Genomic DNA, 15,392 nt, shown 5'->3' with positions numbered 1-15,392 from the left:
ACTGCTCATTTCTCTGATTTCTCTCGTCATTACATCTGGGTTTAGCCAGTGAAAGCATGTCCCAAATTTCATAACAGGTACACCTAAAATGTGTTACAGATCCTGAGTGGTCATTCTCTCCCAAAGACTTCACTTTTCAGTTTATCCTAAAGTCTTTGGGGACAGGCTTAACTTAAGCCAAAATAAACATTGATTGCTAGAAGCTTGGGGGGAGCGAGGAGAACCACAGACTGGATTTGACATAAACTGGTGATTATTTTTTTCTCTATATATGATCAGATAAAATCTAAAATAAATGTTATAGAATTATTTTGTAAAATATGGGACAATGATAAAATTGAGTTTATGTTGCTTACTGTAATTTCTTCTACAATGTATTCATCAGAAAGATTTATGTGGTAGACGTAGCACCACATTCCCTCTTAACCCATGATGCAATTATCTGCACTAAACCCAGCAAGGCCTGGCATACTGTTAGCTGCACTGTAACAGGTGTTGGGGGATATAAAAACAAGGCTGAGAGGGAGTATTTGTATTTGTAAAAAACTGCACTGTATCACCCAGCAGAGCAGCAAATGCTGCACCAGCAGGCACTAACACAGCCACTTTCTCTCGCCTCCCTTTTCATTCCATCCTTAATACACAGCTGCAAACACCTGAGATACAATCCAACACGTGCCTTAGCCTATCCACGACAAAGCAGGACTTTAAAATCTTGCAGATCTGAATTAATGCCTTCACAAGGACTGGCCTTGACCTCTGTATTTCAGGAGGACATTGATTTCTCACTAATGCAGCTGTAGTGCCCGAATAGGCAACAGGGCGCAGCATGCCAGGAAACATGTTTGCCAGGCAGATGACTCTGCAGACATACAGAGCAAAGGCTCACTGCAGATGAGATGAGATCAGCACAAATGTGACACTGTGGTAGTAGCTACAAAATCCTGCACTATTAATCCAGGTGAGAGGGGAGGATTCATTTCCAACTTCTTCTACTGATTCTTTGGCTGCTTATTTCTGCTTTGCAGAAGGTCCAGGAATTTAGACTAATGAAACCAATTTCTTAGGAAACAGACTGGTCATGCATCTCTTTTTTTATTCCTCAATCTTCTTTTCTTATAACATGGAAGATGAACCCACAGCTACTAAAGCTCAATAGTAACAAGCCTCATTTTAGTGATAATTGATTAACTGAATGGCCTTTGGGATATCTTGTTTTAACACTGGAAGTGTGAAAGTTGATTCCTAAAAAAAAAAAAAGTGAAGATCACATGACCCAGAAGTAGCTCCACTATCTTTTGCCCACAGTGAACTGGGAAAGAGGTGAAATTTGGAAAGACTTACATTTATCCATGGAAATAAACGATTATTTAAGTAATTTTAAAAAGCATCTGTCAAAGATACAGCTCCAAATTCACATAAAGGAGTTAACACCTGCTAATCCAGTGCATACTGTTTTTAAAAAGCAACAGCAGAGCACCGCACCGCCAGCTCAGACTTGTAAACCCCCAGGTAAACCCGGGACGGGTCCTTCCCACCCCGTAACGTCCCTCTGATCTCCCCTGGGGCTGCCCCGTAACGCTGCGTACCCCTTTAATAGGCACTGAGCCTCAGCACTTCTCTCACGGGTTCAGAGCTGAAAGGTGGCCGGCCCTGCCCCCCCCCCCCCCCGGCGGAGCGCCGCACCGGGCTCCCCCCGCCCGGACACCCGCTTCCCGACCCCGGACAGCCGCGCTGCCCTCACTGCCGGCGGTCCCGAGGGTTCGCCCACATCGCGACATGCGGACTGTCACCGGCCTTCCGTTTACACGCCACCTTGGCAGAAGCGCCTCCTTTCCTCCGGGTTTACGATTCGGTTTTATAGGAACCTCCCGTTACCCCCCGCCTAGAAGGAGCGCAGTGACAAAGGGGCCTTTTCTTGCGCTCTGCGCCCCCGGGCCGACCCCCCCGTCCTCCGTGCGGCGGCCGCGGGCGGGAGGCGGGGGCAGGAGCAGCCGGTTGGGCAGCCCCGGGCACATCCCGCACGGCCCCCGCGGGGCCGGGCCCGCCGCAGCCCCCGCCACGGACGGGGTTTTCTGCTCCGCTGTGTCGCACGCAGGGGACACACGATTTCGTTTCTGACACCGGCAGGGGGAACTTTACGTATTTAAACACATCCCGGGCCGTTCGGGCGTCAAGCTGGCCTTGCCCTGGCTGCTCGCTCCGCCTCGGGCGGCCTGGCTCCCGGGCCCGCCGCGGGGAAGCGCCGCCGCCACCCCCACCCCCTGGTACCTTCCTGAGGGCCGCCCGCAAGTCGCGGTACCCCGGCGTGTCACCGACCGCCCCGCCGTCCCGCCGCCCGGAGCTGCCGCCGCGCCCCGGGGCCGAGCCGCCGCGCAGCGCCGGGGCCAAGCGCGCCCAGCGCCCGCCGCCGCGCAGCGCCATCGCCGCCCGCCCCGCTCCGGCCGGGGCCGCGGCCTGCCTGCCCCGGCGAGCTTTAACGGCTGGTGCGGGTCGCCCCGGCGGCCCCTGCACCGCCCCGCCCGTCCCTCCTCCAGCTCCTCTCCCCCGCAGCAAGCCACGGCAGGCTCTCGCGTTACAGGCAGGTTTGCTTTAATGCCAACGAACAGCCGTGAAGCAACCGGTAAACCGGTGGCGAAAGCGGGCGCCGCGAAGCGAAAGGAGCCGTCCCCGCCGGCGGAGGAGGGACGGCCGCGCCGGGGAGCGGGGCACAGCCGTCCCTGCCGAGCCACCGACGCGGGGCTCGGCTGCTTTCGGGTTGGTTTCTTTATTTTTGTAAGAAAAAGAAAAAAAAAAAAATCTGATCCTGTGCTCTTCCCATAAGGACCGGCGGCGGTGGGGACACGCTAGTGACTCCCTACGGGTACAAGAGTGCCTGCTCCGGTGGCAGGCGCTGGGTTCCTCTTCCTAAGCGATGACACAGCCTCCCTTCTCCTTGAAGGGGTTCTTGTCCTCGGGAACCCCCTGCACCAGCGGGTCTTCGCCCGATCGCTCCTCGATGTAGTTCTTGATCTCTTCGGAGCACTTGGACACCTCGGGTGAAAGAACAGAGAAGGACCTGTGTTAGGGCCGCAGCTCACCCCGCACGTCAGCCAGCACCCCAGGGAATTCGCACCCCTCCATCTCTCGCCTACCTTCCCACCGAACAGAACAGAGCTGACCGCAGAGCCAGCACCAACCATGTGCAGACTCTGCTTCCTTCCACTTTTTCACAGCCCGATATTCACAGAGCATGTGAGTATCGCTGGGAAGGTATATGCCGCTCGGAACAGCAGCTGCTGCATAGTTAAACTTGCTTTTTTATTATTATTAGCCAATATAGTTTTTTAAGCTGTGGCTCACATTCCTCGGCATCAGCATGACTTATGGTCAATGGGTTCAGGATCAGGAACTTTCCATGTCAAAATATTTATGGCTTTACATGTTTTTCCCAAACAAAACATACAGTAACGATTTTCAGTAGTAATACAAATTCCCACCTCCTGTAAAAGCAACTATGCGCCTTGAATGGGAGTGAAGACCCGACTAGGAAAGACAATTTACTTACAGGTTACCTGGGGTTGTTTCAAGCAACGGTTAATAAAACAGCCTATTGTGTTATGAGAGAACGTAATATGCATGAGACTCTGCATGACATTAATAACAAAATAGCACTGTAAGTGTGCACAGTAAGTAAGCCTGCACAGAACCCGCTTGTACCGAAGAAATGGGTTGGTTTTGTTCACTGAGATGGAGCAAGTGCAGCACATGTAGTAACAGCATCTGCAGAACCTGAGTGCACAAGCAAATCCCACCAGCTCCAAAGATCTTTGTCCACCATATCTCGTTTCCCTTCCCTGTGTCAGCAGAAAATGTCCTTGGTGTGTGAGGACAGGCTCCCAGCTCCATCCCCACCACCTCCCTTCCTACCCTCGCTCCTAGCAGAGGCATAGCAGTGCAGCCAGCAGCAGGAACCAGCTGTTCTGTTGGCCAGGCCACTACATGACTAGTATTTCTAATTCAAGGCCCCTTCTTTATTAATTATTTTTCACTCCATAGGTAAAATTATGACAAAAGAACTAATGAGTTTACCTGCTGTATCACATACCAACAGAGCACAGCCTGTGCAAAATTCAACTTTAAGCCATTAGAAAGAACTCAGAGTTAATTCCCACTAAACAGTGCATAAAATAAGATCTAACTACCTCTAGCTGCCTTACAGCAAAGAATTTGGGCCTACAAATCCCATTATTTGTACCTTCCTCTTCTGTGCCTCACAAACCCTGTTCATTCAAATTCGGGCACCTTATGCCATAGTAGAGCTGTGCTCCAAAGTATGTGCAAGACCAGGGCTTGGTTTACTTCAGTCAACACTTACAAGATCTTTTTCACACATAAAGAAAAAAAAAATTGTCTGCTTAAAGATACATTCAGGCATTTTTATGTATGTAAAAAAAAATATTCTAAAGGATATTTCCTCTTTGTGCTGTAAAGGTATAGGAAAGGGTCAGGAAAACTTTGGCAAAACATTTTCACTTTAGGTGATAACAGAAGTGTGGCTTCTGCATTTCCTTGTCCCTGTAACACTCATACAGGTACCAGGGGACCGTGACAATTACAACACAGATTTCATTCTCACAGTGAAACCTCTGTTATAATACACGGCTAAAATTGAGGATGTTGTCTGTACTTTACTACAGGTGGTTTGAAAACACCTATTTCCCTAAAGTGATCAGGCTTTTGGTTTATCCTAAAAATTTAAAAAAAAATTTTAAATAGTAATAATAGTTGTAATAAGAATAATTATTAGTAGTATTAAAATAAAAATCTGTACATCCTACTGAGTATATTTCAGTTGCTTGGGAACTCTGAGGAATTATATAGATATCTATAGTTCTTGGATGTGGAGCCTTCAGTACTGCTGGAGCTTTAGACTATACCGTAACTTCTACAGTCACTGGTACCTTACTGACAGCTGCAATGTAACTGCAGCTGGGTTAAACACCTAGACCTGCAATGTGATTAGCCGCTAATGGCACCGGTTCCCACACGTAAACGCATTTCTAGTCCTAACTAGAAGCGTTTATTTAGATGCAGTTTGCTTCTGCTGGCGTGCAGAATAAAAAAGAAAATAAAAAAAATACTAGTTTTATCATGGAGCAAGATCAGCTCCGCATGTCATTTATCCACAGAAAATGTGCAAGATTACAAAAACTTAACTGGAAAGAAACTGCTTCATCTGTGGAAAGAAACAATCGCTGTAACTGGTGTTTCTGCCGGCTCAGGCCGGGCGGGTCACGGCCCTGCACCGGCGGCCCCTTGGCCCGGGCGCTGCGCAGCGGGCGAGGGGCGGGAGCCGTGCGGGACCGAGGGCAGCGTCCCCCGCACCCCGCCGGCTGCCGGCGGTCCCGGCCGGGCGGGGACGGGAGCGGTGCCGCGGCGAGGCCCCCGCAGGCACACCGCCCCTCACCTGGCACGGGCAGGTCCCAGCGCGATCTCCAGAGGGGGGAACTGAGCTCGGCGCGCTCCTCCCTCGCCAGGCAAAGGCTGCCCTGTGCCGGCGGCGGGCTCCAGGGACGCGCGAGGCCCGGGAAGCCATGGGGTGCCAAATGTAACGGGAACGGCCGCAGCCGGCGGGCCCGTGCCAGCCCTTCGGGGCGCCTTACCCCGGCGGCGGTGCGCCCCTTCCCCTTGCTCTGCAGTCACCCCCGTGAAGGGCCGGCGCTCCTACGCGGGGCTACCGGTGGAATGTCGCCAGCGCTGTCCCCGGTCCCTGCCCCACTGGGGGTGACAGGACCCGTCGGTGCAAACTGCGGCCGTCCCGGAACAGCCGGGGGTCTCCCGCAGAGCTGCTGCCGAAGCCCCGCTGCCCCTGCCTACGGCGGGACGGGGCGCTCCCGTTCCACGCTGCGCTGGGGCGGCCGGCCCCGCCGCCCGCCCCCCCGACGTGCCCCCGGGAGCCGCCCGAGCCCCTCACCCCCGCCCGGCGAGTAACGGGCTTCTCCCCGCTGCGGCCCCGGCCTCGCCGGCCGCCGGGCAGCCTCGGGCCCCTTCTCCGCGGCCACTCACCGGCTGCCTCTCCAGCTTCACTTCTTTCCGGAGCTGCTCCACTTCCATTTTCAGTTTGTCCTTCTCGCTCAGGTCCTCGATGTTGATGGCTGGCATCGTCTGCACTGCCAACGCGCGGGGGGAGGAAGAGAGGGAGTAAGGACAAGAGGTTACCTCTGGGCAGCGAGGGCGCCAGGGCCGGAGCCCCCGGGAGGGCGCGGTAGGACGGCCGCCCCCGGCCCGCCCCCGGCCTCACTCACACGGTGCCGTCCGGGCTGTCCTTCGGCGGCGGCAGCAGCGGCCGCTTCCTCCCCGGCGCTCCGGGCACCCCGTCCCCGCGCCGTCCCGGCCTTTAAACCGCCGCGCTAATCCCCCCGAGCCGGATTAGAGCCCCCGACCCTCGCCCGGACTGCGCAGGGAGGGACCGGCCCCGGGCAGCGGCATCGCCCCGGCACCCCGCGGGGCAGCCGGCGGCAGGAGGGGGGACTGCAGCGACCCTCCCGGGCCGCCCTCTCCCTCTTCACCACTGCAGAGGGGCGAGCGCAGCAGCGGCGGCCCGGTGTTTCGGCCCGGCCGTAAGGTCTTTCTCCTCTGCCAGCTCTCCTGCTCCTCCTGGCCCCCACGATGGTTCTTGTCTGCCTGTGCCACCGGAATCCCTGGGCTCTGTGCTCCACTGCCCACCAGCTAAGGCAGCAGCAGGTGGTTTGTCCATTGCAACTATGAATGAAGTGGGCTAAAAGGTAGAGAGGGGAAGGAACCGCCCCTCTCAGGCCGAGCGTCCAGGCGGGCGACCAGCCCATCACTGGCAGACATAGCAACTTTTGTCGGTAGGTATGGGGGCAAAGCAGAATTGCAGCTCTGCTGTTCTGCCCAGCCTGCACTAAGTGTCTCTGGACTTAGTCTAGAGTCAAATGGAGTCATGGAGTAGTGACGAGTGTTGAGGATGGAGCACCCCTTGTAAGAGAAGTGATGGCTTCAGAAGACACAAGAAGGAGCTAGGAAATTCTTCTCCTGTGGTTGCATATACTTTCGAGGTCTAGATCTCAATAGGGTGATACACTTCTCAGAACAGGGCAGTCCCTCCATGTGTGTTTGTGTAACACCTAGCACCTCTGATCCCAGCAGCTGCTTTCCTTCAATACCAGTGCAGGCAGAATTCACGACTTCACACTGAACAAAGCTGCAGGCCATTAAAATGGTCCTGCACAAGTCTTTCTGTTATCTGGCTCTTCAAAGGTCCCCATAGGTGGTCATCCCTCCCTCTTTCCATCTCTGGCTCTTCCCCTTAAAGACACTCCTCTCTCCTCTCCCCACTGACCAGATGTAAGCAGCTGTCGGCACTGTGTAAGATTTACATCCTTCTTCTCCCTTCTCCAGTGCTATTCTTGTAGTGCTCTTGGGGTTTGTATTCGTTTTATTTTAGCCAGTTCACTAAAATCAGTTCCTCCTCCCCTCCCTCTGGCTATTATCTCCTCACTCCCAGCTGTTGATATGCAATTTCTACACTCCCTCAATCTACACTGGCAGCTGCATCTCCAAACCCCACCAGCTGCTGGTTGCGGGCCAGCCAAAACAGGTGGAAGGAGCCAAGGGAGCCAGGGCTGCTGGCGGGAGCAGAAACATTGTGGTGCCGAGAGACAGAGAGCATGTGGTGTGGTGGTGGCAGGTGTGGGGTGTGGGAGCGAGCTGAGGGTGGGCTCTGGCACATCGTGAACATGGTTAGGGTGGGAAGGACAGTCACAGCTTGGTACCAATAACCCTGCAATGGAAAGCCTATAGTCAGCTGTCATCTGACATGACTAGCTCTGCTAATGGTAGTTAATAAAGGACTTTCTACCACTGGCTGTGTTTAACTTTTACTCTACTTCATATATTTTTACAGATACTTACCTATCTAAGTGAGCTTTGCTGTTATAGCAGAGGAGCAGCTGAATAAACACTGCAATGCACTGCAACACTGATGTGTAGGTGGGTTTAGCTCAAACTTTGATTTGTATGTGTCTGTGCACAGAAAAATGGATAATATGGAAAATGGTATTTGCATGACAGTATTCATTTTGGTACTATTGTTTAAAGAGGTATTTCAATGACTTTATTTGCAATTCCAACAAAATCCAATGAAAACTAAAGGATATTATTAATTTAAAAATCACTTGAGAGTTTCTTAATATTAGAAAGATGGCCTTTTGATTTTTTCTGGAAACAGAAAATGTATGTTGTTTTGTTTGTTTGTTCTTTCCTACTGGGGAGACATAAGCTTTACTATAGTTACTGGGCTTAGTAGGCCTGACAAACCCTCTAAAAATGAGGACTACTGGCAGCTGTAGCTATAAGATTCTAAAACATGGCAGATGTGCCCCATGGTGACACCTCAAACCCTACCAGGGTTTACTTTTTTATCACCAAAGCACCCACTTAACCTTTGGCAACTGGAGATTCTGAAAAAAGGGAAAGTGCTGAAAAAGGAGGGAGAGAGTTCCCTTCGTATCGTTTCAGAAGCTACGTAGGTGGGGTACAGATTAAATGTGCTCTTCTTTCTTGCCTTTATGAAATATAAAACTATGTCAGAAAACTAGGCTGTAGTCAGCCACCGTATAAGAAAAAGCAGAGAAGCCATAGAAAGAAAGTCAGTTCCTGAAATAATAAGGGTGCTATGAAGTTCCTGCTCCTTACAGCCCGTACAGACTGTGGCTTCTTTCCTGCAGGCCACGGATTTCCAGGGCCCTGTATCACAATCCCATTGATGCAGCACCTGCCTGAAGGACTGGGACCCAACGCCGTCACCGTAAAGGGAGTGGAGGAGAACAATAGGAGATCAGATTAGCTTACTGTTATCTATAGAGAGCACACCTAACTTGCAGCCACTCATCTCTTTTACTGTATTAAACCTGGAGTAAACACTAATTAATGTGATGCCGCTAACAGATTAGAGGGGGAAAGTATGCTGTTTGTGCTCACCCCCAGATCCCACCAGATTGCCTGGTGGGGTTAAAATCTACAGAATAAACCAAGTCATAGTATTTCCTCAGATCCAGTTTTCTTTGAACTAGCCAGAGGTTTCCTCCATCCAGCCTCTCAGGTTTCCCGGGAGTCCAAGCCCACTGACGGTGCCTCCGATTTCTCAAGTTCATCGGCGTTACACGCAACGGGATTAAACCAGTAACGCGGGTTTATTGGTGTTATCTCTAGCGGTGCTCGCTAAGCGGCTGGTGCTTGTCCCGGCTGGACGAGGCCCCGCCGGAGGCCCCCCGGTTTGATTTCGCCCGTCCTGCCGCCTCCTGCCCGCAGCCTCCGAGCGCGGCCGCCGCGGGAGCCAGGGCGAGGGGGGAGATGACTTTCGCGAAGTGACCCGTCCCGGATTTCGCCGTGATTAACGGGAAATGCTCTTTGAGCATCATCCCGTAATGTGAGGGGAGCGGGGAGAGGGGCACACGGACGGGGACGCCGCAGCCGTGGACCCCGGCCAGCTCCCCGTAGCCCCCCGACGGAAGCCCCTGCGCCGTGGGCGGCGCAGCCCGACGCCGAGCCGGCCCCGGCGGCGCTGCCCGCCTGGCCCCGGCAGAGGCTCCCCCCGACGGCGGCGGGGCGGGGGGCGGCCCCGGCGCTCGGGCTCAGCCGCGCCCCGGTGACGGCCGGGACAGCGGGGACCTGCTGCCAGCTGAATCAGACCTTCCCCTCCCACCACGTGCGCACGAGGGAGGCGGCCCGGGCAAGCCGTCTCGGCGCATATAAAGCGCTGCCGTCGGGCCGGGCCGCGCCGCTCGCTCCCGGGACCCTGTGCCACCCGCCCGCCGCCGGCCCTGCCTCCCTCCCTCCCGTCCGCCGCCGCCGCGACATGGCCGCCGGCCGCCGCCTGCCGCTGCCCGCGCTGCTGCTGCCGCTGGCCTGCGCGGCCCTGGCCCCGCGCACGCTGACAGGTAGGAGCCCGCGGGCGGCTGAACGGGGCCGGGGCTGCCTCCGCCGCCCAGGTGGCTTCAGCCCCGGTCGCTGGTGTCTCCCGCAGAGAAGCAGCGCGCCTGCCTGCTGCCCCCCGATGACGGCCCCTGCCGCGCCCTGGTGCCGCGCTGGTACTACGACAGGTACACGCAGAGCTGCCAGGAGTTCACCTACGGGGGCTGCCACGGCAACGCCAACAACTTCCTCACCCTCGACGACTGCGAGAAGAGCTGCTGGACCATCAAAAGTGAGTCCGGGGACCGGTCCCGCCGCCCTCCGCAGTGCCGGGGGCCGAGCCGACGGGGCCCAGAGCCCCCGGGGTCCCCCCGGGGTGGCGGGGGGCCGTGGGGGGCTGCGACGCTTGCGGGACTCACCGCGTCTGCTCTGTCTGTCCCTCCCGCCTGTTGCTGCTTTTCGCTGATGTCGGGTTTATGCAGAGAAACCCCAGCAGGCTGGCTCAGAGGTGACGTGGATTTTGACTCTTAATATTATAAACGTGATTTAATGTGATGCTTAGTTGCTGATTAATGCATCAGATTCCTCCTGTAAATCTTATCCCACTCTATTAAAGAACGCAGGTCGTGGGACAAGCTGGGTCTTGCCTCTGACCGGAGTCACAGCATTTTGTCCACACCACCATGTTGTTCAGTACAGGGAGCATGAAGGGTTGATTTTAAGGGGATGAATTTGTGTTTGGTTTTTTTTTTTTTTAGAAGTGCCCAAATTATGCCGGTTGGAGGCTGACGGAGGACCTTGCAGGAGTTATCTAAAAAGATATGCCTTTAACTTGAGTTCGATGAGGTGTGAGGAGTTCATCTACGGTGGCTGTTATGGAAATGGCAACAACTTCAGAGATTTGCAGTCTTGTGTGGACCACTGTCTGCCAGAGAAAAGTAATGGTTGTTCCAAATTCTTAATAAAATAGATGGATTGAAAGTGATACGAAGATGATATTTTATTTGATATTTTCTCTGTATACCCGTACAGCAATGTTTTGGAAGACTTCTGTGGAGCAGATGTTTATATTGCCTGCAGACTTTCATGTGTCACTTGTCTCTGCTGTTACTGAAAAAGCGAAAATGCTGTTAGTTTAATATTGTGACCTTAAATATGCCCAAAGCTCCACCCATCTGATCTCTTGACTTCTAGAGAGTTGTACCTGTGTAATCTGAAGGGAAGTAAGGTTGGAGATCTGTGTTGGGGCACATGTACAAGGCGTTGTGGCAGTTAAGTTCAGGGCAGTGATATTATAATATAAAGCAGAAGTGCCTTTCTAAAATTCAGGCCTGACACATAGTATTAGGTGGCTTGGGCTTTTGGCACTTGACAGCTCAACTTCTGATAAAAGTTTTTTGCCTCACACAACTCTTCACTGCCTCTCCAGACAAGCTTTAAAGAAGAGAGGTGGTAATTATGAGCAGGTGACTATAGCTACGTTTTGTCATAAACACCAGGTTAATATCCAGTGCAAGAGAGGCTCTTTGAAGAAGAGAGACCTACCAAAATGTATAAAAGCTGTCACTGGCTAAGCCTTGTTAGTGCTTGATGAGACAGTTATTTTTGGCTGATGACAGATTGCCAGCCTTTTCACAGGTGAATGCTAAATTATTTTTAATTTCTCTGTTGCACATCCAATAAACTGAGAAAAGGTCTCCAGCAAGAAAAGTAAAATTTTGTTGAGGCAAAATGAAATGTGATTCTTGTGAGGAAAGTGGTGGGGGTTGTCCTTTTGCTGCAAGCAGGCAGGATTTGCTGGCAAAATCATAGAAAGGATAAACAAAATCGTGCCTTTTTCCTTTACAGAGATAGTTCCAGTGGAATTATTTTTATATTCCTGTAGATACATGGAATAAAACTTCTGGCCAGACCATGTAAATAACTTGGCTGTTGTATGGCTGGCACCACAAATGGGGAAAGCTGATGAATTTCAGTTTTGGGATATTAATCCTATTTTCTGGGACTGTTGCTTTCTCATATTCATAACTCACAGGAATAAGATGGAGTGAAGTCTCTGAAGTCATCAGTAGCCGTCATGTCAATTCAATGGGAACAAGAGCAGTTCAGCCATAAATTTATTGCAGGGTAAATTTTAAGAAGTTGGGCACAGAGATTACATTTATGTAATTTACCTGTCGCTCTTCCTTCCCCCCTTCTTTTTTTCCAAGCTGGTCCCATGCTATGCTATAGCCCAAAGGATGAAGGACTGTGTTCTTCTTCTGTGCCTCGCTATTACTATGACAGCAAGACTAAATCGTGTAAGGAGTTCAAATATACCGGCTGTGGTGGAAATGCCAATAACTTTGTTACTGAAACAGATTGCTACAATGTCTGCAGAAAAGGTAAGATTGTTTTGTATTTTGTCAGTCACAAGCAGATAAAGCAGTCCAAATAGCAGGAACAAGTCTTCACAGTGTTCCTCTACTCAACTTGTCTTGCCACAAGTGTATGTGTTTTGCATTTTGGACTCCATGCTTTCAAAGGCAGGGAAAACTGAGATGCAACACTAAATCCTTCTGACATGATCAGTGAGGTGTGAGGGGTTACACCATTTTTTAACGAAATACAGGGAAGGGCGTACAACAAGACTAATTTATCCGAGCCTGCAAGGAACCAGTCTTTAAACTGTTCAGTACCAGAATGAACACTAATTAAGGTATCTTTTTCATCTAGATATTTTTAAGTAGAATTAAAGTGAGTTGTGAAATCAATTTTACTTTTCTTTGCATTTTCAGCAGTTACCATCTTCCCCTGATTTCCTGCTGCCTGTTCGCGTTTCCTACTCCCATTCCTAAAGATTTCTGCCTCCTCACTTGTGCTGAGGCAACTGTTTCTGTGACTGGGGTGGGGGAAGGTTGGGAATGGTAATTGATTTTTCTGAATGGTTTTATTCAAATCAGCTATCGGCTGTACTTGTAAGTCAGAATGGTTGTGCTTTTACCTGCAGTCATATTTATATGTTCATACGGCTATTGCAAGTTTTAATACGCTCGTTTAATTAGTTTGATATGTAAATCAATGACAGAGAGAAAAGCATGACTGTGTGTTGATTCCCACAGCACTCAGGAAACAGATACAGCACAATATTTTAAAAATTGATACTAACAGGAAAAAAATTAAGGCTGTATCTAGCATGTTTTTTGGGTTTTGGTGTTTTGTTGTTTTTCTTTTTTTTGGGGGGGGAACCCCCAAAGTAGCTCTATATTAAACATGAGATATGCACAAGGTCCAAGTACATCAGTATTTAAGATGTGTAGTCAGAGGGCTTAGGTCTTCAGTTCTGGGCTGGAAATCCAGAACACGGGCAAGGGTTGCAGCCTGAGGAATTGCACCCATCCTCAGAAGTAAAACTATTGTCTGCCAGTTAGTCATGACAGTAATATTTCTGTGGGTGACAAGTCTGAGAGTGTCTCTGCCATTCTAGTATTATAAAAGAGTCTTTAATAGCATGCTAAGTCTACTGGGATTCCTGTGATTATCTAATTTGCATCTATTACTACCTGGGAAATGGTAGGGCCAGGCTCCAGCATAAGTGTGCAGGAAGAGAGGAGGAAGGAAACTGCCTCATCAGCGTCGCAGCCCCGCACTCTGCCCCTGCCCACACCCAGCCAGACCCACCTGGTGGTTCTCCCTTCCTCACTCTTTTGTGGAAGAAAGTAGTAAGGAAACGCTGTCTGTCCCATAACCAGAGCACCAGAGAGCCAAATGTAAAGGATCGGTTATAAGCTTTTCATCAGCTTGTGGATTTCACAATTCAGTAAATTGTAAAGCTTGGTACAACCAAAGCTCATGGCTAAGGGCATAATTAGTGCTAATTAATGTTGTGCTATACATATTCGCTTCTATAGCTTGGGAGTGTAAAGCAACATTAAGCAAATCTTTCAACCAACTTCAGCCACTCCTGTCCTGCTCATAATTTCCTCCCCAGCACCTTTCTTGTTACCTTTTGGAGTCTCAGGTTGAATTCAGTTGACCTTCCCTGTGCAAATATACAGCTGCTGTTTAAAATGATCTATAGCTTTTGGAGTGAAAAGGTTTCTGATCTATTTAATTAAAAACCTAAAGAGTAATAACAGTTTTGTCAGTTTCCCTAAATGCTTCCTTTGTTTTCTTAGCAGGGACTCAGAAACCAAGAATCAACAAGCCAGCTAATGTATTCCGCAGAAAAATGATGAGAAAACTGACTAAAAAACCTCAGACGTATAACCTGAAGTCTTAAAGCTGATGTGCACTTGGATGTTTGAACTACCTTGTTTTGATTCCACTTTCTTCTTTTGTAAAATAGTTTCCACACAGTTTTATATGCCGTCAGTTCTGTCTTTTCAGAACTGCTTTTTATTTCCAACTCACCTTTTATAAAGAACTACATCTAATAGAAGAAGAATGAACCTAAGTTTGGTTCTTCCAGTCTGTTGTCTTTGCAGTAATACTTTGGCAAAGCCAGGTAATAAGATTTCCGTGTTTTTTATTAGGGGAATGTTACTACTGCCTGGGGAGAATATTTCAGCTGTTACAAACCAATTAAGATTTGCAAGATCAATCTTCTCTAAGTATAACTAAGGAGAGTACAAAGCTAAATCTCTGCCATAGATTTTTTTGTCATTCTCTTTCAAAAATGGGTTCAGAAGTTTATTGCCCTGCCATTTTACAGACTTTGGCACTATCATTTAAGTAGACTGCCCTTTACAGTTATGTTCATAGTCAAGGCTTTCAGAAACCTTCATAATAGTAAAAGAAGTGTAAACTTAAATCTGACTCATCCCACGAGAGAAGACTGGGAATAGGGTTACTTTGAAAATGTAGCCATTACTTTTTCACGGCATTTGAAATTTCTGCTAAGTTACACTCCAGATTCTCGTATGGCACAGATCAGCACATTTTTAATGATTTTAATGGAGCTACACCGATTACATCTGCACAGGATCTTGATATTTGTGTTTATGTGGTGGCTGCTAAAGCAGAAAAGCTGAAGTTTCTGCAGACCTCATGTAATCCCTCTTTTGAGGCACTATGGTATATCTTATGATAGATTAAGCCTATGGTGATATTATTGCACTGTCTTGTACGTTTCATATTTGAGCCACGTCTGAATTTCAATTACTTTCACCTACAATACTTTCTAAATATAAATTCATAAGTAATGTTAATAAAATGTTTTTGGGGAAAAAAGGGGAGCTTGTTCTGTCATTATCCTGAATTAGCTGTATACATATATACACCAATATGTGTAATGGAACCTATTATTTACTAATTATGACTCTAGCAGAGTTTAGTTGTCTCTTAAATCATTTCCTTATGCTGAGGTCTTTATTTGAAGAAAGCCAGTAAATTGCATTGATGTCATTCATCCCCAGCAGTTTTTATGGCTCAGCTGGCTCTCCCTAAAGAGCTGCTCTCAAAGGGGTGCTTAGTTAAGCTGATTGTCTGCTGCT

General features: G+C 49.9%; 3 protein-coding genes across 5 annotated transcripts in view; 1 reads left to right on the top strand and 2 right to left on the bottom strand.

The window, feature by feature from the left end:
- The window catches only part of LOC119147660 (probable acyl-CoA dehydrogenase 6), a 90,132-nt gene extending 87,693 nt beyond the window's left edge, over positions 1–2,439 (bottom strand). The window contains exon 1 of the mRNA XM_037386942.1: positions 2,272–2,439. Within this exon, the coding sequence (XP_037242839.1) occupies positions 2,272–2,424 (153 nt within the window). The 5' untranslated portion in view covers positions 2,425–2,439. The remainder of the gene's footprint in view (positions 1–2,271) is intronic.
- A 136-nt stretch (positions 2,440–2,575) lies between these two features.
- LOC119147662 (guanine nucleotide-binding protein G(I)/G(S)/G(O) subunit gamma-11) lies at positions 2,576–6,414 on the bottom strand. 2 transcript variants are annotated; one of them, XM_037386944.1, is made up of 3 exons: positions 6,288–6,414; positions 6,049–6,147; positions 2,576–3,033 (listed from the first exon to the last, which is right to left on the bottom strand). In XM_037386944.1, exons 2-3 carry the CDS (start codon positions 6,142–6,144, stop codon positions 2,908–2,910), a joined length of 222 nt encoding a protein of 73 aa, XP_037242841.1. In that variant the 5' UTR covers positions 6,145–6,147; positions 6,288–6,414; the 3' UTR covers positions 2,576–2,907. The 2 variants fall into 2 exon arrangements, with proteins under 2 accessions (XP_037242841.1, XP_037242842.1); XM_037386945.1 differs by having other exon boundaries at positions 6,049–6,152; positions 6,290–6,403.
- A 3,424-nt stretch (positions 6,415–9,838) lies between these two features.
- On the top strand, positions 9,839–15,131 carry TFPI2 (tissue factor pathway inhibitor 2). Of its 2 annotated transcripts, none has more exons than XM_037386708.1 (5): positions 9,839–9,944; positions 10,031–10,210; positions 10,677–10,856; positions 12,129–12,302; positions 14,079–15,131. In XM_037386708.1, exons 1-5 carry the CDS (start codon positions 9,863–9,865, stop codon positions 14,177–14,179), a joined length of 717 nt encoding a protein of 238 aa, XP_037242605.1. In that variant the 5' UTR covers positions 9,839–9,862; the 3' UTR covers positions 14,180–15,131. The 2 variants fall into 2 exon arrangements, with proteins under 2 accessions (XP_037242605.1, XP_037242604.1); XM_037386707.1 differs by having other exon boundaries at positions 9,842–9,944; positions 14,076–15,131.
- The last annotated feature ends 261 nt before the right edge of the window (positions 15,132–15,392 follow it).

This window comes from Falco rusticolus, chromosome 4 (assembly GCF_015220075.1).
Source record: "Falco rusticolus isolate bFalRus1 chromosome 4, bFalRus1.pri, whole genome shotgun sequence".
In the NCBI taxonomy this organism is placed as follows: Eukaryota; Metazoa; Chordata; class Aves; order Falconiformes; family Falconidae; genus Falco; species Falco rusticolus.
The sequence above is the reverse complement of the archived record's forward strand: the minus strand, read 5'-3'. Positions and strand labels throughout refer to the sequence as shown.